Here is a 22,555-nt window from a genome sequence, read left to right as displayed (position 1 = left end):
TGCCTTTAAATTTGGAAGCACTTTGCTTGCAAAGTTGTCTAGAGATCGAAGGGAAATATATTTGACATATTATTTGAAAATATAACTGGGGCGTGTGGGTGGCTCAGTTCGTGGAGTGACTGACTTTGGCTCAGATTTAAATGTACGTTCTCCTCTATGTTTCCAGACCTTTTTTCTGTCATCCTATAAGTGCTTGGAGAGATAGTTTGATGAATAAAGCAGGGTCCTGACCCTTAAATCACAGACACCACTCTAAATGGATTTTGGTAGTGTAATCAAGAGCGAACAAAAGGACTATAGGAGCACAAAGAGGGGTGGTGAGAAAGGCATCTGACTGGGGGAGGGTGGATGATGGGGAACGTTTTGCAGACTAGGTGACATTTAAGTGGGGCCTTGAAGCCTGGGTAGGCTTTCGATGGCTGGTGAAGAGAATGGGCATTGCAACATTTTCAAGAACAAAACCACAGCATCAGCAAAGTGCCGGGCACGTTTGGGAAAAAGCAAACCCAAACTAGAAGCCAGGTTTCTCAAAAACTCCTCTCTGACTTCCTTTGGACTATAAGCTCCTTGGACCAGAGACCGAGTTTTTGTTTTCTCTAACGCAATAGTATCGCCAGCACAGCTGTATTTGTTACAAACATTTTGTTCTGTGGGGCTCCAAGGGACCAAGAAAATGAATTTCAGGTGCAAATTATTTGTATTGTTAAGCAATATGTGTGTTTCTGTATTTCTACATATCGATCAACAAAAATAGTGTTGAGATAATTTCTTTTCCTGAACATTGTTCTACCCACGCAAGAAAATATATTTTGAATACTAAATAAGTGGATGGAGGACAGAAGCACAGAAGTTCATTCCCAAGCCTAGTCTTATGGATTCTCTCCATAGTCTGCACCTCACCTTACCCGTCCCGAGTGCAATCTCCTCACGATGCTATCCCTAGGCCTGTCCCCTCTTCCTCTGAAATATAGGTCTGAAATAATCTTCTTCTATAATTATTTCCCCCAGCCAACCAACTACATGGAAGGGTTTCTTGCATGAATAATCAAGAGCTAAAGCCCCAGTGGGTCAGTGTGGTGCGACTCAAAGTGGCCTCCAGGGTGGAAAAGACCCTTCTATATTGTCCCCCAAATGCCCAGGGACCTCATGAACACAGCAGCATCTGTCTCATTTCTCTTCCTTTGGTCTGACTAATACAACACAACATGCAATGATTTGACTTCTATTTTATAGAATTTTAGAACCATAAAGAACCCTGAAAGATCTTGTATCTAATGGAATTCATCAACAGTCACAATATATTCCTAGAACAAAACTACCACAAACTGTCTCTTACGTTTGCACACATCATTACATTCTGGCTATTACTATATACATTATTCATAGATGTGTGCATATTGCTGTGTAGGGTGGCATGGTCAGGAATCACATAGTATTCAGTTGTCAGCGTAAGGGATTTTCAAAGGTACTATTTTTTTTTTTTTTAGTAACAGCTTATTGAGATGTAATTCACATACTGTCAAATTCACCTTTTTAAAGTATGCACTTTAGTAGTAATCACAAAGTTGAACAAAAATATATTCATCACCCTTGAGAGTAGTCCTAGCCCCTTCTCCCCCTACCCAACCCCTGGCAACCACTAATCTTCTGTTTCGATGAGTTAGCATATTCTGAACATTTCATATAAACTTCCCTCTGAGCACTGCTTTGGCTGCATCTCATAACTTTTCCTGTATTGTTATTTCATTTTCCTTTATCTCAAAAGTCCTTTCTAAATTCCCTTGTGATTCCTTCTTTGACCTATTGGCTATTTAGCAGTTTGTTAATTTCCACATATTTGTAAATTTCCCAAATATCTTTCTTTCTTTCTTTTTTTTAAAGCAGGCTCCACGCTGGGTGGGGCTCACACTCAAAAACTTGAGATCAAGATCTGAGCTGAGATCAAGAGGTGGAACTTAAACGAATGAGCCACCCAGGCGCCCTGCCCCCTCCAAATATCTTTCTGTTATTCCTTTCTAATTTAATTCTGTTGTAGTCAAAGAACATACTTTGTATGGTTTCAATCCTTTTACATTTATTGAGACTTGTTCTATGACCTAACATATAATCTATTCTGCAGAATGTTCCATGGGCCCTTGAGAAGAATGTGTATTTTGCTGTTGGATGGAGTATTCTCTATATGTGTAATTGTTTGTAGTGTTGTTGAAGTCTTCTCTTTCCTTGTTGGTCTTCTGCCTAGTTATTCTGTACATTATTGAAGGTGGAGTATTGAAGTCTTTAACTGTAATGGTTGAGCTGTTTATTACTTCACTTAAGTGCTTTTTGCTTTACATAGTTTGGTGCTGTTTTGTTAAGGCACATATATGTTTATAATTATGTTTTCAGATGTTTGGACTTCTTTTATCATTACAAAATGTCCTTATTTGTCTCTAGTAACAATTTTTGCCTGGAAGTCTGTTTTTTCTCTTATTAGTATAGCCTCTCCAGCTCTCTTTTATTTACTAACTGCATGGTAAGTCTTTTTCCATCCTTTTGCCTTCAATGGATTTGTGTCTTTAAATTGTGTCTCTTTCAAGCATCATAGAGCTGGATCATGTTGTTTTTTCTTAAATCCATTCCATCAATCTGCCTTTTCATTTGAGTGCTTAATTTACTTATGTTTAATGTAATTACTGGTAAGGTAAGAATTACATCTACCATTTTGTAGTTTTCTATATGTCTTATGTCTTTTTTGTTCCTTGATTCCTTAATTTCTGCTCTTTATTGTGTGATATATTTTTCTAATATCTAACAATACCATTTTATTTTTTTTAATGTTTGTTTATTTTTGAGAGAGAGAGAGAGAGAGACAGAGTGTGAGTGGGGGGAGGGGCAGAGAGAGAGAGAGAGAGACGCAGAATCTGAAGCAGGCTTCAGGCTCTGAGCTGTCAGCACAGGGCCTGACGCGGGGCTCGAACTCAGGAACCACGAGATCATGACCTGAGCCGAAGTCGACATTTAACCGACTGAGCCGCCCAAGCTCCCCTAACACATACCATTTTAATCTCCTTGTTGTATTTTTACTAATTTTATTTTGAGTTATTTTCTTGGTGGCTGCCCTGGGGGGTACAAATTAATATCTTAATGCAATCTACTTTGCAATAGTATCAACTTAATTTCAACTGAATATAAAAACCATTTACTATAGTATATCTTTGTCCTTTCCCCTTCCTTTTGTGCTCTTATTGACATACAAATTACATCTTTATACATAATAAGTCCGTCAACGCACTTATATAATTACACTTCCATGCAGTTGTCTTTCGAACTGGATAACAGAAGAGTTCCAAAAATCGATTTGTTCTGCCTTTTGTATTTACCTATGTATTTACCTTTACCAGTGTTCTTTCCTTCTTATGTGGATTTGAATTACTGTCTATTGTCCTTTCCTCTCTCCCTGAAGGATTCTCTTCGGTATTTCTTGGAGGATATGTCTGCTGGCAATGGATCCTCTTTGTTTATCCGGGGATGTCTTATTTTCTCCTTCATTCTTGAAGGATAATTTTGCTAGATTTTCTTCAACGCATTGATCCAATAAGGCTCCCTGCCTTGGCCAAGACACTCTGTGTGTGTGTGTGTGTGTGTGTGTGTGTGTGTGTGTGTTTTGGGGCGTGATTTCAGTGCCCTGTCAGGCAGTTTATAACTTTGCCTTAGCCTTCATTTGCTGCTTGTGCAGGGCCTCAAGGCCAACCAGAGATGAGAGATTAGGGCCCTCTTAGGGCTCTTCCCAGAATACACCCAGTCCTAAACATGTGCCATGTCTTAGAGATTCCTGGAAACATGTTGGAGCTTTTCAAAGTCTCCTATGGACATTAATTCTCTAGCTTTTCCTTTTAAGGTTTTGAGCAGCTTCATTTGCCCCAATGGGTTCCTCTACTTTCGGCAGCTGTGATTTTAAACAATTGCAGCTGATTAAGCCTCCCTGAAAAGGCTGTTCGCAGTGAGTGTGCTCTGCGTCAGGTCAAACAAAGGAGAGCCCTACAAGTGGGAATTTCTAAGGAGCTACCGGACAGGCTGAATGGTGACAATTCTCTAGGAATGGGGCATTTCGGGGAGCTTCCAACTCATTCTGCATTTCTGTTTTCAGATACCATAATTGTGAGGCTGTTGGCTTTCTTCCTTTCTTTTTAATGTTTATTTATTTTGAGAGAGAAAGATGGCAAGCGAGCAGGGGAGGGGCAGAGAGGGAAAGAGAATCCCAAGCAGGCCCCGCACTGCTAGCACCGACCCCAGTGCGGGGCTCTATCTCACAGACCATGAGATCAGGACCTGAGCCGAAATCAGGAGTCAGATGCTTTACTGACTGAGCCATCCAGGCTCCCCAAGGCTGTTGGCTTTCAAAGCTACCCGGAGCAGACATAAAGAAGCGAAATAGAAGAAGCTAAAGCACTACACATTTTCGTACTCTTACTAGCATTCAGCCATTTTTCTTGAATAAACACCTCTTGGATTGCTGCAAGCTTTTGGTTAATTTCCAGAGTTTTGAAAAAGTCGATGTTGACAATTTTTCCAGTGTCACTGCCTTTATGTGGGAGCACACTTTCAGAGTCTTTCTTCACTGTTCTGGGCAGCTAGAGCTCAAAGATACTTTAGACTATGTCCAATTTTCACTTGACTCAAGTACGAGGGGACTAAAATCCCTTCAAAGGTGTGACTCAATCGTATGCCGGTTTGCCTCAGTTCAATTTTACAAGTTTTTATTGAACTCTTACTGTTTCCTTGGCCTTGCACTTCCTACCTGTTTGTCAGTTTTATAAGAGATTGTGTTTAGTAGTTTAGAACAAGGGTGCCAAATCCTGCCTGTGGCCTGGTGGTTTGGGGATGCCCCCCACCACGCCCCGATGTAAAAAAAAAAAAATGCTTCTTACATCTTCAAAGAGTTATAAAAGAAACTAAACCCAAAGAAACAGGACTGCATGACAGAAATCAAATGTGACCAGCCAAGAGAGCCCAAAATAATTACTATCTAGCCCTTTACAAAAAAAGTTTGCTAGCTCCTGATTTATAGTGAAGGAATGGCCGGTTGGTGACAAGTAAGTCTATTTGCTGTAGTTGCCTTTCTTGTGCTTTGAAATAATTAAGTGTTCCCTGGAGAGTCCCAAATAATAGCCTGAGAGGTAGAAGAGACCTTACATATTGTCCATCCCAAAGTCTGAATTTTCTTGATGAAGACACCAAGATTCAAAGACTTGTTCAATGCCACAGTAGTAGTTATCCAGGGCTAAAAGCTCAGGTTTCTGAATATGCTTCGCTCCTCTTTCCATTGAATCTGCCTAAAAGTTTTCTTGCCACTTCCTTCTCAGCAAAAAGCATTCTTTTTTTTCCCCCTAAGATTTTATTGTTAAGTAATCTCTACACTCAACATGGGGATTGCACTTAAAACCCCAAGATCAAGAGTTGCGCACTCTACCGACTGAGCTAGCCAGGCACCCCACAGTAAGAAGTATTCTTAATGCTTCTCTTCCCTATTCTTGTCCCTTTCCTCTAAGTCACGGAGAAGCCGTATGCTCCAATTTTTTGGACAGCTCTCTATTGAAGTTCTCTGTTTGTACTATACCAAGGAGGGTGTCTTAAATATCCAGGCAGTTGACCTTAAATTTTTCAGTTCCCTTTAGTATCTTGCTGATAATGTGAATGATAACAGTGGTTTTCAAACTGTTTCATTTGGAGATGGGTGAGATTCTGCCCCCCCCACCCCCGTCTGATTCAACTACACAACAACTACACTTTTATTTATTTTATGTATTGGGTTTCCAAACAAAATTTCACTTCAATGGAGGATTTAGAAGGCGAAGAGAGGGAGAGACAGAGTTTTGAAAATCACTGATTTAGACTATGGGTGAAGTAAGTCCAAGAGGAATCACAAGTACCTCCAAATACAGCTCTGGGGACAATGGGAAAAACCAATGTCATGTCATCTCCCCATTTCCTCAAGACAGACAAAGCTGGGCAGTATTGGAGCCATGGATCCTAACTCTTGATGCAAAATAGAAGAGCATTAGGAAATACATTAGAAGTGGGAATACGGGTTACATTTTCTGGGCCAGGCATTTGTTCAGGGCCTGGCAGTTCTCTGGGAGCCTGAAATGAATATATATATATATATATATATATATATATATATATATGATATAGGGTATATATATATATGTATATATATATGATATAGGGTATATATATATGTGTATATATATATATATATATATGATATAGGGTTTATTCACCACTGATTTTTGACAAAAGTCACGATCCCAATCAATGACCCCTAACCTAAACCTCACATGGTCTGCAAAAAACAACTCAAAAACAGACTATAGATGTAAGTGTACAACATGTAGAAAGAAATGTAGAAGATCTTGTTGACAATGAAAGCACTATCCATAATAATAACAAAAATAATAAATTGGACCTCATCAAAATTCAAAACTTTTGCTCTGTCAAAGACCACGCTAAAGGTATGAAGAGACAAGCGACAGAGTAGGAGAAAAAACAAAACTTGCAAGCCACATATCTACCCAGAGACATATGTAGAATATAAAAACGACTGTTAAAACTCAACAGGAAGAGATCCAATTAGAAAATGAACAAAAGATCCAAAGAAACGTTTCACTGAGGAGGAATTACAGATGTCAAGTGAGCACATGAAAAGATGTTTAACACCGTTAACCATCAGGAAAATGCAAATCAAAATCACAACGAGATAGCGCTACAAGCCCACGGGAATCGCTAAAATAAAAAAGTGGCGCAAACACCAAATACCTTTGAGGGTGTAGATAAACCGGATCACTAATGCTTTCCTGGGGAGAACGTAAGTAGTACACACACTCTGGAAAACGACACTGCAGTCTTTACAAATGAAACACGCAATTACGATGCGACTCAGCAGCAGTGCTCTTGAGCATTTATTCCCGAGAAATGAAAACTTACGTTCATACGTGCATGAACGTCCCAAACATGTATGGGAGTGTTTATTGCAAGTTTTTTTTTTTAATTTTTTTTTGTTGTTTATTTACTTTTGAGATAGAGACAAAGACAGAGAATGAGCAGGGAAGGGGCAGAGAGAGAAAGAGAGAGAGAAACAGAATCTGAAGTGGGCTCCAGGCTCCAAGCTGACAGCACAGAGCCCGATACGGGGCTGGAACTCACAAACCTCGAGATCATGACCTGAGCTGAAGTCAGACACTTAACCGACTGAGCCACCCAGGTGCCCCAGTTTGTTGCAAGCTTTGTTTGTAATAACCCCTACGCCCTTCAGTGGGTGAAGAGTTAACCAAACTGTGCTATAACCGCACTGTGGGATACTGCTCAAGCAATATAGAGCAGTGAACTGTCGCTCCAGCTTGTATGAATCTCCGGGAGATTATGCTGAATGGGAAGGGCTGGTCCCAAAAGGTTACATATTGTATGATTCCATTTATATAACGTTCTTGGAATGACAAGACTGTAGAAATGGGAAACAGATTATTGGTTGCCAGGGAGGTTTAGAGGTGGGAGATGGGGAGGGGAAAATGTAACTCTAAGCAGGGGGGTGGGGGGTAGCATGAGGGAGCCCTTTGACAAGGATACAGGTCTGTGTCTCAGCTGTGGTGATAGTCACACTGATATACACATGTGGTAAAATTTCATAAGACTACACCCCTCCACACACACATGACTGCGTGGAAAACGGCCAGATATTACCATTGGGGGAAATTGAGTGAAGGATATATTGGCACAAGTATACCTCCCTATACTTCAGCTTCCTATGAACCTATAATTAGTTCCAGATAAAAATCAGAGGGGCGCCTGGGGGGCTCAGTTGGTTAAGCATCCGGCTCTTGATTTCAGCTCAGGTCATGATCTCACGGTTTGTGAGTTCGAGTCCTGAATCGGGCTCCACGCTGACAGCACAGAGCCTGCTTGGGATTCTCTCTCTCCCTCTCTCTCTCTGCCCCTTCACTGCTCATGCTTTCTCTCTCTCTCAAAATAAATAAGAATTTTAAAAAATTAGAGAAAATACTAATTAAAAAAGCAGCTCATTGCAGAGCCTAAGATGACAAGAAAAGGAGAGTTAACTTGATGTCTTATCTTCTTAACAGGATCTGTACCTGCCTCTGTCCTTGGATGACTCAGACTCGCTCGGTGATTCCATGTGAAGGAGAAGAGAACGTTCAGAGTCCAGAGTACAAATCCAAGCTTACCGTTACAATAGGGTACTTCTGCTCAAGGGTCCAACACGGCTACTGGTGCTTTCAAGTTTTTATTTTTTTGTTGTTGTTATTTTTAAAAACACACTGTAATATGTTGGGTTTATTTTCCTGTGATTTCTCCTCTGGGCCACTGATCCACAGTTAACCAACCATAAGAGATAGATTGATAACCATCCTTTGGGGTAACTTTCCGGGGATGCAAAACGTGCTAGTCCATGACCTTTCTATTGAACACGTAGGCGCCTGTGCTATTTCTCCCCTGCCTCACTTTGCTCATACACGCGACAGTCTTCCTTCTGTAGAGGGTTGTTTACATACAGAGCACTTCAAATGTGTATGTGGGAAAGAAACTCATTGGCAAATCCAAGAGTGACAAACACAAGTGCCCCTTGTCTCCCGATCTCAAGAATGCTGGAGACTCCCGGGAGGACGGCAAGGCAGCTCCCCAGGCTCGCTCTTCACTCCTGATTGAGCCCCCAGTTTGTTGTCCCACAACAATTCTGGCTGTCAAGGGGGAGAAACACCAGCAACTTGTAATTCTGACACCAGATGTTTAGGATCCCCGTGCAGGGCTAGCTAAAAAGAGACTAGGCAGAACTGAGTGAGAAACACTGTAGACATTTCAGTAGAGTTTCTAAAGCACAGTGAATTTCTTGTCGATCTCTCCAGTGGGGCACTTTGGAATCAATAAGCAATTAAGAATTGGTGGTGAGGGACTTCATATACCCGATTCCTCTAGGATGCTAACATAGCGAGTTATTACACAAAACTGTACGGTATCCATCTATCTCTGTTCTATTGAATGCCTTGTAAACAGCCAACACTGAAAACACTGTGAGTATTTGTTTTCAGGTCTGACACCTTTCGGTCGCTTTTTATAGCAAGAAACCAATATCCTTTTTATAAAACCTCGTGTCTGTATTTCAGGAGCAAACTCTTCAGGCTCCCTTTTTATAAACTGGTGATTTTTCTTTTGTCTAAAAAACACATGCAGAAAATTTACCAAAAAAAAAAAAATGCAGAAGAATAACGTAGTTTAGAAATCATGCTGTCACTGCCAAACAGAAACCTCCAGAAGGAAACAAAATGAATAGCAGAGGCCAATTCAATAGAATCAGTCTTTTGATAACTTTTTAACAGTTATGCTTACATTAATAATTTCAATGTGGACCAGACATTCTAATTATATTTTAAACGAAATGTTACGGCATATTTTAAGCAACTCTTTTTTATCGATAATCCTGATATTTCATACTGAAGACACAGAAACCTTGTGCTTGTCTTTACCGCTAGAACGGATTTCTCTTTGCTAAGGACTGATCATTTGAAATAGTTCTCGGTCTTTGAGGTACCGGTTCATAACACTGCTTTTTGTCTGTAATCATAGCCCATAACGGCAAAGACAACTAAATTTAAGGGAAAGCCATGCATGCCAATTCTGTGTTTGCTTTTAGCAGATATGAAGATTTCCTTATTTCTTTGTAATTGTTCGGATAGTTTGCAAGGGGCAGCATTCAAAGCCGAGCCGCTGTTTGGCTAGTGTTGTTCCTCCACTTGTGCTGGAATGAGCTTGGTGTGCGTGTGCGTGTGCGTGTGTGTGTGTGCACATGTATGCGCATGTGCGTGCACCAGCCGTTCCTTCATGATTAGGATCGTGGGTCGTACATGGATCGGTGGCAACTTGGTGGCGTTGCTGATGTGCGCTATGTAGAAGGGAACCCAGGGGTGAATGGGGTATCTCAGATACCCGTGGACAAGCTTCAGGTGTCCGTAGCTACAAGAAATACTTTTGGTTCGAGAAAAGTCCTGATGATGGTAGTACTGATTCCTGGTTACATGGGTCATTGAAGAACCCCAAATCGTGAGAACCTCCTTTTGCCCCTCTCCTTTATGTGTAGGCCTGTTAGAAACCATTAAGAAGCCCATTTTACCTACCCCCTACTTCCTTGTGGAAGCTCCAGGTTTTCTTAGTGCCTCCCAGAACAATTTGTAGTTAATTGGGAAAAAAGAGCAAGCCAGAGGAGGAGTTCAGATTTCCTCCTGTGCAGGCCCGAAGCCACCTCTCTGAGCGTTTCCTTGATCGTGGCGTATGTACTCAATGGACATATTTTCTGTGGAGTGACCTTTGATCCAATCGTCTTCTGTAATAAAAGTAGATGTTTCCATCTTCCTTGTAATCAGTTAGAAGAGAATGTTTCTGTACTGCCACTTCAGGGGGCTTGGTATAGTTCCAAATCCAAGCCTTTAATAAGTGCATTTTAAATTGGCCCATTTTCAAGGCAGAAAAGAAAAAAAAACCCAAAACATTGCAACGGAGCACCTTCACCCCTGTCATTCATTCCCGATTTTGCCCAATCCGGTTTTACCACTGAAGTCATTCAGCAAGCATCTGCCACCACTCCCCCCCACCCCGCCCCATCCTCCCTCCCTGTTTTACGCGTGCACACACACACACACGTGCACACACACACACACACACACGCACACACGTACACAGTCCATCTGTTGCTTGTTCCTACCTCCTGATTTTTCTCCCTTACAGAAATAGAAATAGGGACAAAGAAGGGGAAAATGTATATATGGGGGCTGGGCTGAACAACTTCATAAGTAGTGTTAACTAGGGGTGAATTGAGAGAAAACTTCCTTTTCTCTTCACTGTTTTGGAAAGGATAGCCATTAGCATGACTGCTTTGTGTCCTTACGGACTTTAGTATTAGCCTAGATTGAATCATAGAGTTTTCTAGCTGGAAGGAACCTTAGGATCACATCATCTACTCCAAATTCCTCATTTTCACGCCAGGAACGGAGATGCAGAGGTAAAGTAATTTCCCCAAGGTCACACAGCTGGCTAGGGGCAGGGCTGGGATTAGAACCCACACCTCCTGGCTCTTGTTCCAGAGCCTTTTCCCACTGAACCGTATTGCCTTCCGCTAGGCCCCTGGGGATTCTTTGCCAGGGTCATGTTGGATCTTGGAGCCATATGCTTCTGCCCTGAGCTCAGTGGGAAACCCACCCAGCAACCTAATACGGCTCTTTCTCCCTGTGTTCACACGGTTCCCATCCACATGGGCGGCAGATGTCCCCAAAGAGAAGGAGGCATTGAGGACCAGCAGGAGCAATGAGGTCCCAGACCTTGTCCACCCAAGACAGAGGATCACTTCCCCACCTTGAGGAGCCCTCAGAATAGCCTTCTGAGCTCCTGCCTGGTCCAGTCGGAATCGGAGGAAGCCCAATTTTCCCGGTCAGCTCACCTCCTCTCCTCTCATACCGGTTGGTCTTTGTAGGCTGAGGGTATTGTTTCTTATTCCTAGAGCAGGGAAAGGAAGGAAGGAAGGAAGAGCAGAACAACAGCTTTGTTCATCCTGACTCCCTGATGGCTTTTCAATCTTTTTTGAATGAGTGTGGCTGCCATTAACTGGCAGTGGCTTCTTTTAACATATGGGGGAGAGGCAAGCTAGAGGAAACGACCCGGTCTTGCTGTGGTTGGTTGTCATCCACCGTGTTCCCACAGCCATCCTGCCTTGATGGGGACAATTTCCAGGTAAAAGCAAGGGGCACTGTAACTAAAATGTACCCTGGCTGATGTTAAACATCGGCTCCTTGTGTTTGCACTAAAATAGCAAGCTATGTGCTCCACCTGCCATACTCGTCTTATGGGGTACACTGCTTGCTTCCGTGGCCTTTGATGGCAGAAGCCAGGGCAACAAGGTCTGAACGCGTGGTTTTCCTCGCAGCAAGGCTCTTTCTGGGGACTAAGGGGTATTCATAAGTTCAGTTCCAAGAGATCTCCTTCTGGCTTTACCCCCACTTCTCAGGAAATTCTCTCTTCTTCCTGCTTCTCCTGCCCAATCAGAAGTAACCAAGGTACTTTCAAGTGGATGTAGAGTTCTAAGAAGAAGGAAAATAGAAGGGGTCTGAGCCCCTAGATCCTTCTTTGAATTGCCCAGTCGAAGTCTTAGAGCAGCAATCCAGTGCCTGCCTTGGACAAAAGTGTGTCTTCTTCTCTACTGCCTTCAAAACTCTGGAAGGATATGCCCTCAGTTCTGCTCAGATGTGGCTCTAAATAGGTTTTCTTTTTTTTTTTTCTTTTTTTTAATGTTTATTTATTTTTCGGGGAGAGAGAGAAAGAGAGAGAGAGAGAGACAGAGCGTGAGCATGGACGGGGCAGAGAGAGAGGGAGACACAGAATCCGAAGCAGGCTCCAGGATCTGAGCTGTCAGCACAGAGCCTGACGTGGGGCTCAAACTCACGAACCGTGAGATCATGACCTGAGCTGAAGTCGGTCGCTCAACCGACTGAGCCACCCAGGTGCCCCAATAGGTTTTCTTTAAAAAAAACAACAACAACACACACACACACACACACACACACACACATCTCCCTTGGACAAGGGAATAAGTATGCCCAGGTGCCCCAAATGAGCTCTAGCACACTGATGAGAGTGATTTCAAAGACCAGCCTACCTCCAAAACATCTATGCCAAGAGATATCTTCAGACGGATGTGCTGGGACAGTGGGGTTTGAGCAACCTCCTTAGCTACCCAATTTGTTATGGGGAATAAAAGGCACTGGAGTTCTATTTTTTGAAGAAGGCCATTGGAACTTGTACAAAGGGCCACTTGAATCTCCAAGGCCAGACCTCAGTCATGTATTGCCCTCACTGCATTGAAGGATTTGGCTCCTAGGCCTAGGCTGGTTTTATCAGTAAACCGTCAGTATTTTGAAGGTCATCTGAGATGGGGGGGGGTGTGGGCATTAAGAGTCCTATGTTTGGGGACCTGAAATCCACAGAGAATAAAGTCTCAGACATTGATATGCCAGAAGTGATCTGAGACCTCTTGTGTAGCAATGGAGCTGTCACACTTCTGCCTCTGCCCTAAGAAGGGGACCTCTTACGTAGCGTTGCCCACTGTTCTATGATTCTACACAGGGTTTCCTCTTCTTTATAGGCGTGACCACCTGGAGGAAGGATACTGAGTTGATTCCCCACACCTACCTTTTGGCAGGAAAGCCATCTCTGACTCTTGGCGGCGCAGACCCAGCCAAGTGCTGTTAGTATTCACTGGATTGCCTAAAGGCTGTGATTATGGACCAAGACAACGAGGCCATTTCTTAAAAAGGAATTCCCAATTTTTTTCTTCCTCTCGTTAGCACACCTGACTTCCCTAGTAGGCAAAAGGCTGGAGGTTTTTGTCACACGGCAGCCAAGACACGTGGGTGGGGAGGAAAATGCATTTCTAAACCCATAGAGTATCGACTCCAATGGTCAACCTAGCATGGGCGGGGACTGTTAGCAGCTCCTCCTAGCCCCTTCCACTTTTTCTTTTCAGAGATTAGAAAGCTTACTCTCCATCAGCCTGTCTTTCAGTATGCCTAAAGAATTTTGCCCCTCCTGTCTCTTCAGGGAAAGGAGGCTTTGTCCTCTGTCTCCCCCACCCTCGTCCCCGGGGCTTATCTCCTTCCCCAAAGATGTAGCGTGGCCTTTACATCCAACCTCTTGGTATTGGTGTTGCTTCCGGCTTGTTTCCCATCAAGGGTCCATGCAGACCTCCCACTTTGGCCTAGGTGGCGTGACACTAGCTATCCCATGACAAGACTCTTGATGCCACTTCTGACGGCCCGCCTTTGGATCCATTAGTTTAATAGGCTTCCACATCTTCTGGAATGAGATTCAATCTTGTTTTACCTTACATGCCCCGGGGCTGGGGGTGGGGGAGTGTAGAATTCCCTTTGGGAATTAAGGCATCTTCCTGCTCCTGATTAGAAGGACAGGCTACGTGGGAGAGGTCAGAAGGCACAGCAGAAGTGAGAGCAAACACCTCGTAAAGTAAGGCAAAAACTTGGAAGCGTGAGAACTTCTTATTTCTGGGTTAATAACCTGAGGGATCAATGACTTTTGCCACTCTCTACCTCCCCTGTGTATCTCTTTGTCATTTCTTTCTCTCTCCAGTTTGCTATGTTTGCTCTCATGTTTATACTCAACCGCCACTCTTTCTACAGTATAAACTCCTGTCCCTTGTCCTCTGCACTTCTCCCTCTCTCCTTTGTTGTCTCCCTTTTGGTTCTTTCCTTCCTCCGTGTCTAGGTATCGGGTGTATGCCTCTTCTTGGCCCCGAGATTTTGCCTTGGTGATGAGAAGTTATTGCAAGACTCAACCAGCCCTGATCCCACCCCAGCCCAGTCAGAAGTATGGTGGTTGGAATCGGTCTGATCCTGGCTCCTTCAACATTTTCGGTTGTGATTTCCCAAAGCAGATCTTCACAAGCAGTTTCCTTACAGCTCATGTATCTTTGGGTCTTTGCCTTCCAAGCACTGTACAGAATATTCTGTGGTTCCTTTTTAGTCTGCCATTTTGTGGAGCAGTGAAGTGTGCTCAGAGAAATTATCAGCTGAACAGAAAAATCCGCCCATGGATTCATATCAGCTTAATACTACTAACTGATTTTGTTTGATTTGCTCATAGTTTAAAAAGCTGCAATATAATATAAGGAGAGACCACAGGTAATTTCTGCTGTCATTTGGTACGGCCGGGTGGGGGTGTTGGGTGGGGGAAGCAACTCGTTTCAGGTGTTATCATGACACATTAAGCTCTCTGTAATAACCTTCTTTTTTGGGCTTGCCAACCACTGAATTCTTTTAGTTAAACGGATCGGCAATTGGGGTTGATTTAAATGGAAAGGGTATTTCACAAACCTGTACTATAGGAAGAAACATTCACTTCATTAAAATGTAGTTTTCCTTCTGTTACTAAGTTCACCTGACATTCGCTACTGACATCAACTGTTTCTATCCCTGTGCGGCAGTCCATAGACGAGTAATTAGCAGGCCTAAAGAAGTCAGCTTGTAGGTGCTAATTTATTCAATAGGATGCACAGCCCTTGGGAATGTCACCGCTTGGCAATACGAAATGGAACACCCTTTCCAATGGCTTTTCTTTCTAAGTTCTCCTAAAGGAATTTGAGCAAGTAAGAAGTTATACCAAAACGTCTCCAATGTATGGTCCTGTAATATATTGCAGCTTGAAGCCAATGATCCTTTATGACTTGTACACAACTAATGCATGTTTTGATTGAAGTTTGCATTTCTTATGTGTGGTAAGTTCTTTAAAAAAAAAAAGTTTTGGGTCACCTTTTTGTGCCATTAAACTTGTACAGAAAACACTTTTATGGCCATTTTCAAAGGGAGAAAGTTTAAAATGGAAACAGCCCACCCTTTCTGCCCTATAGCTGTAGTTAGAACTCAGTAACTGTAGCAAAACAGCTGTAATTGGTGGTTGTAGTATTAGAGGCGTTAGCTTGCTAGTGACTAGCTTTGGAGAGTAAATGCATGGTATTGTACATCACATTTCCTAAATAACTCATTTTAACCTCTGAAAAGAATATATTCTTCCCTGTGGTCCCTCTTCCCTCCCCTGCCCTCTCCCTCCCGCTGCTCCCAGGTGTCTTATAGTTGTAAATAACTGATTTGGGGGCCAATAATGTTTGCCAAGTCAAGTCAGCAAAGAACAAACAGACCAAAAAGGGGGGAAAGGCATTCCTTAACAGCCTCTCGGCAGCTATTGACCATTTCTCAAGGAATGACATTATGATCAAAGACTCAACTGCCCTTTGCATAAAAACTCGGTGGCAAACCCGGAATGTGTTCGGCCATTTGATTACATTGCAGGGTCGAAGAGTTCTCGGAATCACATATAATTGAGAGTGGACAATGATGGTCCTTATCCCTGCCGCAGTTTTGAGGTATTTGGAGACCTCAGAAGGCTCTCTCTGCTTGACCAATGACCAATACTTATTAAGAAAAAGAAAAACAGAGAAAGACGACAGATAAATTAGGGACTTTTTAGCTGCCCCCTTAGAATAGGTATAGCCAGAGGAGACAAGGACATGGGTTGATATGTGTTGCTCTCAGTTTCCCAGGCAATGCCCAGCCTTGCTCTTAGACTGGGATGCTAGTCGTGTTCCAAGGAAGGCACTCTCCTTTTTGGTTTGCTGTTCCCACTTGGACTGGTAGGTTTGATGAGGCCCACGTAAACCAGCTGGAGCGGACCCTTTTCATCTCCTGTGCCTGTTAATATCCCTCTCCCTCCCTCCACACTTTCATGAGGGCTTTCTTTGGTTAGAGGACTTCAAAGTCTAGAGAAGTTCCCCATGTGTGTAACGTGTTGTGAACTGTGAATGCTGCGGACTCACAGCATTCAATCCCAGGCGGCCGAAGAGCTGCTCTTGCAATCATTTTGGCTCTCAAGCTCTGTTCTTCATTTCATTCTCATTTCTGTGTACATTTGCAAGATGTGTGTAATGCCATTTTCCAAAAATAAAATTTGATTTCAATATTTCTGGCTGACATTCTCTCTCTCTCTCTCTCTCTCTCTCTTTTTTTTTTTTTATGCATCGAACTGATGATCGTATAACCACAAAATGTCCAAACTGGAAGAAAATTTAGACATTAATCTGTCCGACCCCTTAATTTTATAGATGAAGAAGCTGACGATCAGTGTATGATGGAAACACCATAATTAACAGCAGTGCATATTTACAACATATAAGATCCCGATCTCCCTTCCAGGCTGGAGCAGTAATCCAATGGCCTCTTTCTATGTATAAGATGCTTTGACCAAGGTCAGCCTTTGTCATCAGAATTGGTGGTCACTCCTAGTCCTGTGTTTTCAGAGGCCCAAGAAAGACTCCACATGGGTTCCCTAAAAATACCTCTACCTGCAATCCCTACCTGCAAATTCTCAGTCCTTGATGGTGCAGCTACTCTCGGGGAGAGGGAACACCTAAATTTCTTACTCACCCTTAAGCATAAATGACTAAATATTTTTTCTCAAATAAACTTTCACTAACAGGGAGAACACAAGGCGCTGGGCCTGTGAAGAGGTTGATTGAAAGGGAGGGAGGAAAGGGTGCAGAAAGAGGAGACTGAGATCTTGGAGAATAGTTTGAGCAGCCTCGCAGTGGGGGTCAACCCTGAAGGCAGCACCTGGCCCATGTTCAAAGAAGAAAGATGGCAGCATCCTGAGTATTCCCAAGGGCTGAGATGGTTAGGAATGTTTCTTTTCTTCCATATGATATTTTATCAACTAGCCCCACGCCATTACTCTGGTTGAGAAAAAAAAAAAAGTAAATGAAGATGGGAATTCTTAGTGTCCTTAATAAAAAAAAAAAAATGTTGGCTACAATAATCAGCCTCACCAGGTCAATCAATCTTCCTCCTCACTATCAACAGACCTTCCTCGTTGGTGATCTTTCACGGTGTCACTTTCTCCCAGCTTGGTCTATCCTGGTATCCATTACAAGTAGAATCTTCCTGGGGCGCCTGGGTGGCGCAGTCGGTTAAGCGTCCGACTTCAGCCAGGTCACGATCTCGCGGTCTGTGAGTTCGAGCCCCGCGTCAGGCTCTGGGCTGATGGCTCGGAGCCTGGAGCCTGTTTCTGATTCTGTGTCTCCCTCTCTCTCTGCCCCTCCCCGTTCATGCTCTGTCTCTCTCTGTCCCAAAAATAAATAAAAAACGTTGAAAAAAATTAAAAAAAAAAAAAAAAACAAGAAAAAAAAAAAAAACAAGTAGAATCTTCCTAAAAAATCATTTTGGTGTTGCCATTCCTCTGACCAGGAATTTATGACAGTGTCTACTGCCCATCAGATCAAGTCCAACAATTCTTTGTGGTTTTTCTGAAGACATCTCTGGAGTGCTATGTTCCAGGTACCCAGCCAATTACTGGGCCTTCAGTTTAGGAGCTCCCATCCAGCAAAGAACAGATCCATAAATGAGTCGGGTGCCAAGGGGCAAGTTCTATGGGAACACCAATGATGGGATAATTAATGTCCTGGGATGGTGAAGGTCAAGAAAACTTCACAGAACTGGCAGCATTTGAGAACAGACTAAGAGTTTTCCAGGTGGGCAGGGAGTGTTCCAAGCAGAGGGAATAGCATGAGAAGTGGCAGGAAACGCAAGTCGCTCTCTGAGAATTGAAAATTGCCCAAGGCAGCAAGGTTATAGGGTCCAGTATATAGGGTTCCGGGAGGAAAATACAAGTGCATGGTCTGGAATTACGGTTTGGGCGGTGGATACCCAAATGTCGGTATAGAAACCAATGGAAGTCTGTAACAGAGGTTTTTGGGTTTTTTTTTTTTTTAACGTTTATTCATTTTTGAGAGAGAGAGCGTGAACAGGGGAGGAGCAGAGAGAGAGGGAGACAGAATCCGAAGCAGGCTCCAGGCTCTGAGCTGTCAGCACAGAGCCCGGCGCAGGGCTCCAACTCACAAGCAGGGAGATCATGACCTGAGCTGAAGTCAGACACTTAACCGAGCAAGCCCCGTAACAGAGTTTTTACCAGACTGTGGCGAAAAGAGAAAACTAAGGATAATATAATGGCTTTTATTTGTTCATAGAGATAAACGTACTCCATTTAAAGGAATTTTTTTTTTCGTTTGGAGGTCATATCCTTTTGACCTTTTTGTTACTACGAATGTTCTTTCTCTTCTGAAATGTTGGTCCTCGTAGAGGATAGGTGTCTGTTTGTTTATATGTTTGTTGTATGTTTGTTTTTTAAGGTCCTAACAAGGCAAAATAAAAAGTGAGTAAACCTGGGAGGGGCTCAAGTCAAATCTAACTGCCTTCATTTCTTCTCTTTTCTAATTTTGATTATCTGTGACCTTTAGGAGTTTGGCAGCCAATGGTTTAGACTAAAAGAATGGAGAAACCAGTGGGGGCTGAGCTGTAAGAAAAAAAGATGTTTGGTATTTGAAGGAAGTTCTTTCTGTGAGCCTAAATCTTCTCTCCTGATATCCCTCTGCCTTCCCCCTCCCTCCCTGCCTCCCTCCCTCTCTTTTTTCTGTTTTTATGATTCCCTTCCTTCAACAGCTGCTGCTGAAAACCTTCTACACTCCAGGCTCTGTGCTGAGGGCCTGTGGATACAGAGATGAAGTAGGCTTTTCTGCCTCCAAGGTGCTCACATTGCAAAGCGGTACATCCGCTCCAGCTAGGAACATGTCAGAAATGCAAATTCTTGGGTCCCGCCCCACATACACCGGATCAGAAACTCTGGGAGTGGGGCCCAATGATTCCTGTCTTAACAAGCCCTCCAGTGGATTCTGAGCACCGCCCCCCCCTCCCGCCTGCCCCTCCTTTGAGAACCCCTGCTCTTGTGAATTTCACCTCCTTTCCCCCAGGACTCAGTGAGAACCTAAATAGCATCTAGGATCTCATGGGCCATTTGAATTCGAGTTTGCATCTTGCCCAGAAGAACAGAGACTCTAGAGGTTATTAATTCTGATCTCTATATGTTTAGTTTTCTGATGAAAAACTGCCTTTTCAAGCTTGAGGAAAATCTTGCAAAGGTAAAGACCTCCTGCGAATGAGTCCTTGCAGCTGTTGCAAGAGTCCGGATGGACACATGAGGAGACCCAGAATGAAGGCCAGAACAGTGGTGGTGGAGAGAAGGGATGGGGCCGAGGTGCCGTTGATATAGAAGTGTCAGGATTTGGTGGGTGGGCTGGATAAGTGGAGGAAATGTGAGAGAAGGAAAATCCCAACCTGACTTGAGTAATTCTCTCCCGGCTTCCCCTGTTCTTAGACATGGTCTTGTGCTCTGGACAGCTCAGAAGCCTCCCTCTTATCCACCTCTCCCCCCTGACTTGGGCCCTGGCTACGCAATGCTCATTCACACTTCACTCTTGCTGACAGAGTCTACCCTTCTTTCCCTGCCCAGAAAAATACCCTCTGAATGCCCTTCCACATTCTCTCCACCTGTCTAAATCTCCAATGGAGCCAAAACCCACCAGCAACGGAACTTAAGGCATATTTATAAGAAAAACAAACCCAAACATGGAGGAAAAACCGGCAACTTTTCTATCCTGAACTTTCCAGGGCAGTCCTGATCTTATGTAATTTTTTTTTCCTTTTCCAAATAAAGGTGATTTGTTAAACATATAACTAAATGTGATTTCGGTTTTAGTCCTTTCTTAAAAATTTTATATAAATACACTCACAAATTGGAAAACATCCCTTGTCAGGACACACATCCGCACTGAGGGTTTGGAAAATATGATTCCTTTCCAGGAGACGCTTTCCCCAGGCTTCTTTGTCAACTTGTCTGGCCCTCTTTGCCTCGATCGCCTTGCCGGTGTTAGGAGAGACACTGCCCCTCTATCTCTAATCCTCTCTTTTCAATACTCCAAGAGGGTCTTTCAGATCGGGTGATTATATCAAGCCTGATTACATCAAGGAGATAGTCTTGAGTAGCAGGTAATTTCTCTTTGAATCCCGGAGACTGCTGATTTTCTCCAATCAAGACCACTTGGCTTAAGCCATGGTAATCCCTCTTCCTTTCCCCCCACCTGCATGGCCCTGGATGATTCTGAAAATACTTCACCCAGTTTAGAAAGGGATAAGTCCTGGAGGCCTGCCTTACGTATCTCTATTTACTGTCGCCAGTAATGAACCAGTTGCATACAGCACTGCTGAAAGGCAAAGGCGGAAGGGCCCTCATAAACCACTCGTCCAATGTTTCCCAAACTTCCCCAGGGATGTGAGTCAATCGGGCTACTTGCTACAAGTACAAGTTCTGGGACCCCATCCCAGGACAGCGGCCAGGGAAACTATGTTTAACGGAGCTTCAGTGACTTTTTTCATCTGGGACGTCCGCAGCGCTTCCCAAACGTTAGGGTGGATGGAATCACCTGCAGATCTCGTTAAAATGCAGATTCTGATTTGCAAGGCTTGGGCTGGGGCACAGATCCTGCATTTCCAACCAGTCTCCCACGAGTGCTGCGTGCCCCTAGTCCGCAGACTGTATTCTAAGTAGCAAAACCTGAAGTTCATTGTTCAGAAGAGGAGGAAACTGAGGCCCAGGGCAGGAAGGGAAGTCGCCCACATTCAGACACTTGGCAGAGAGGGACTAGCACTGGGGGCTCCAGACTCCTGGGCCAGTGCTTTTTCCATATGACCGGGCTGCCCATTCACCAGCAGGCACTAAAAGCAGCCCAGCTGCCATGGTACTGTTTCCAATCAAAGGCTAATTGGAAAAATGATGTTTCCTGAAAGGGGAGCAGCCCTGGCTTGTCTCAGTAATGAGTGGGCACCCTGGCAGGGTGTGGGGAAGACAAAGGGTGGGGGAGGGGCCAGGATTTATGTCTCATTTTAATTGAAGAAATGAGCCAAGTTGCCCTTACGAGGAGCCAGAGGGTTTAAGGTCACACAATGTCCTCCTACGTCCTTCAGGAAAAGTACTAAACTAAGCGACATAGAACCAACCAAGCAAACAAAAACCCATCATCCAAAGCCTCGGGAAAAGGCTATAATGGAGGCCCTGCAAGGAAGTCAGGAGAGCCCAAAGGAGGGGCAGTCTGGCCACTGGGGTAGAGTGATGAAGGCTGCTAGATATTGGAGTTAGTATAATAAAGCAGTAATGATGAAAAATGAGCTAAGAATTACCCTGCCTGGAATAAATCTTTATTTTAATGGTCCCCTTCAGGCACAGGCTTCGCTGAGGAGATGTAACCTGAGCTGAGGCTTAAAGAACAAGTTGGAGTTTGTTAGGTGACGAGGGGAGGAGGGGAGGACGGGGCATTCCAGCCAGAAAGACCAGTATGAACAAAGGCGACGAGGTGTGACCCATGTCCACCATGTCTGGGATCAGAAAGTCCTCCAGTGAGGTGGAGAGACCTTGGGTGTGGAGGGCAGGACTGTGAGTGGTCTTCGTTCATGGGAAGGCAAAGAGGGACTTGTTTGTATGACATACACGTGACATGGTACGTGCCGGCCACCGTACTCGGCTCGGGTGGGTAAACAGACGTGGTCCCTGACCTCCCAGAGCTCCAAGTGTAGCTACGAAGGGCAGTAGTCATAGTAGTGTGTTGAGTGCTATGACCTGGGGAAGAGCAATATGTCAGAGGAATCGCCATATTCACCTTGGGGTGGGACTGGGGGAGGCGGTTAGGAGAACCTTCCCAGGGGAAGTGACATCTTCCCTGAGACGCAAAGATGAGTCCAAGTTAGCCAGAAGGGGGAAGAATGTTCCAGGTCGGAGGAAGAGACTATGTTAAGGCCCTGAGCAAAAGCGCTGTTTGTTGGATCCACTGAAAGAAGGCCAATATGGCTGAAGCGTGGAGTGTGATGGAGGAGAGGTGGTGAGAGATGACACCAGAGGGGCGGACAGAGGCCAGACCACGTGGGGCCTGTAAGCCACAGTAAGGAGTTTGAACTTTCCTCCTGAAGAGCGCCCAGGGAATCATTAAAGAGTTTTAAGCAGGAGAGTGAGATGAGCAGATAAAAGTTGTGGATAGATCACTCCTGCTGCTTCCAGGAGACTGGACTGGAGTGACTCA

At 44.0% G+C, this 22,555-nt stretch overlaps 1 protein-coding gene and 1 long non-coding RNA gene across 4 annotated transcripts in view; both read left to right on the top strand.

The window, feature by feature from the left end:
* The window catches only part of DCX (doublecortin), a 111,457-nt gene extending 100,917 nt beyond the window's left edge, over positions 1 to 10,540 (top strand). For all 3 annotated transcript variants that reach the window (XM_058712751.1, XM_058712753.1, XM_058712752.1), the window contains exon 7: positions 8,118 to 10,540. In XM_058712751.1, the coding sequence (XP_058568734.1) occupies positions 8,118 to 8,174 (57 nt within the window). In that variant the 3' untranslated portion in view covers positions 8,175 to 10,540. The remainder of the gene's footprint in view (positions 1 to 8,117) is intronic.
* Positions 10,541 to 12,597: 2,057 nt separating this feature from the next.
* On the top strand, positions 12,598 to 16,560 carry LOC131502174 (uncharacterized). The gene is made up of 2 exons (XR_009256964.1): positions 12,598 to 13,070; positions 13,536 to 16,560. It is a non-coding gene; the product is annotated as an uncharacterized LOC131502174 (long non-coding RNA).
* The last annotated feature ends 5,995 nt before the right edge of the window (positions 16,561 to 22,555 follow it).

This window comes from Neofelis nebulosa, chromosome X, assembly GCF_028018385.1.
Source record: "Neofelis nebulosa isolate mNeoNeb1 chromosome X, mNeoNeb1.pri, whole genome shotgun sequence".
In the NCBI taxonomy this organism is placed as follows: domain Eukaryota; kingdom Metazoa; phylum Chordata; class Mammalia; order Carnivora; family Felidae; genus Neofelis; species Neofelis nebulosa.
Note: the sequence above shows the minus strand (reverse complement) of the source record. Positions and strands in the feature narration are given on the sequence as shown.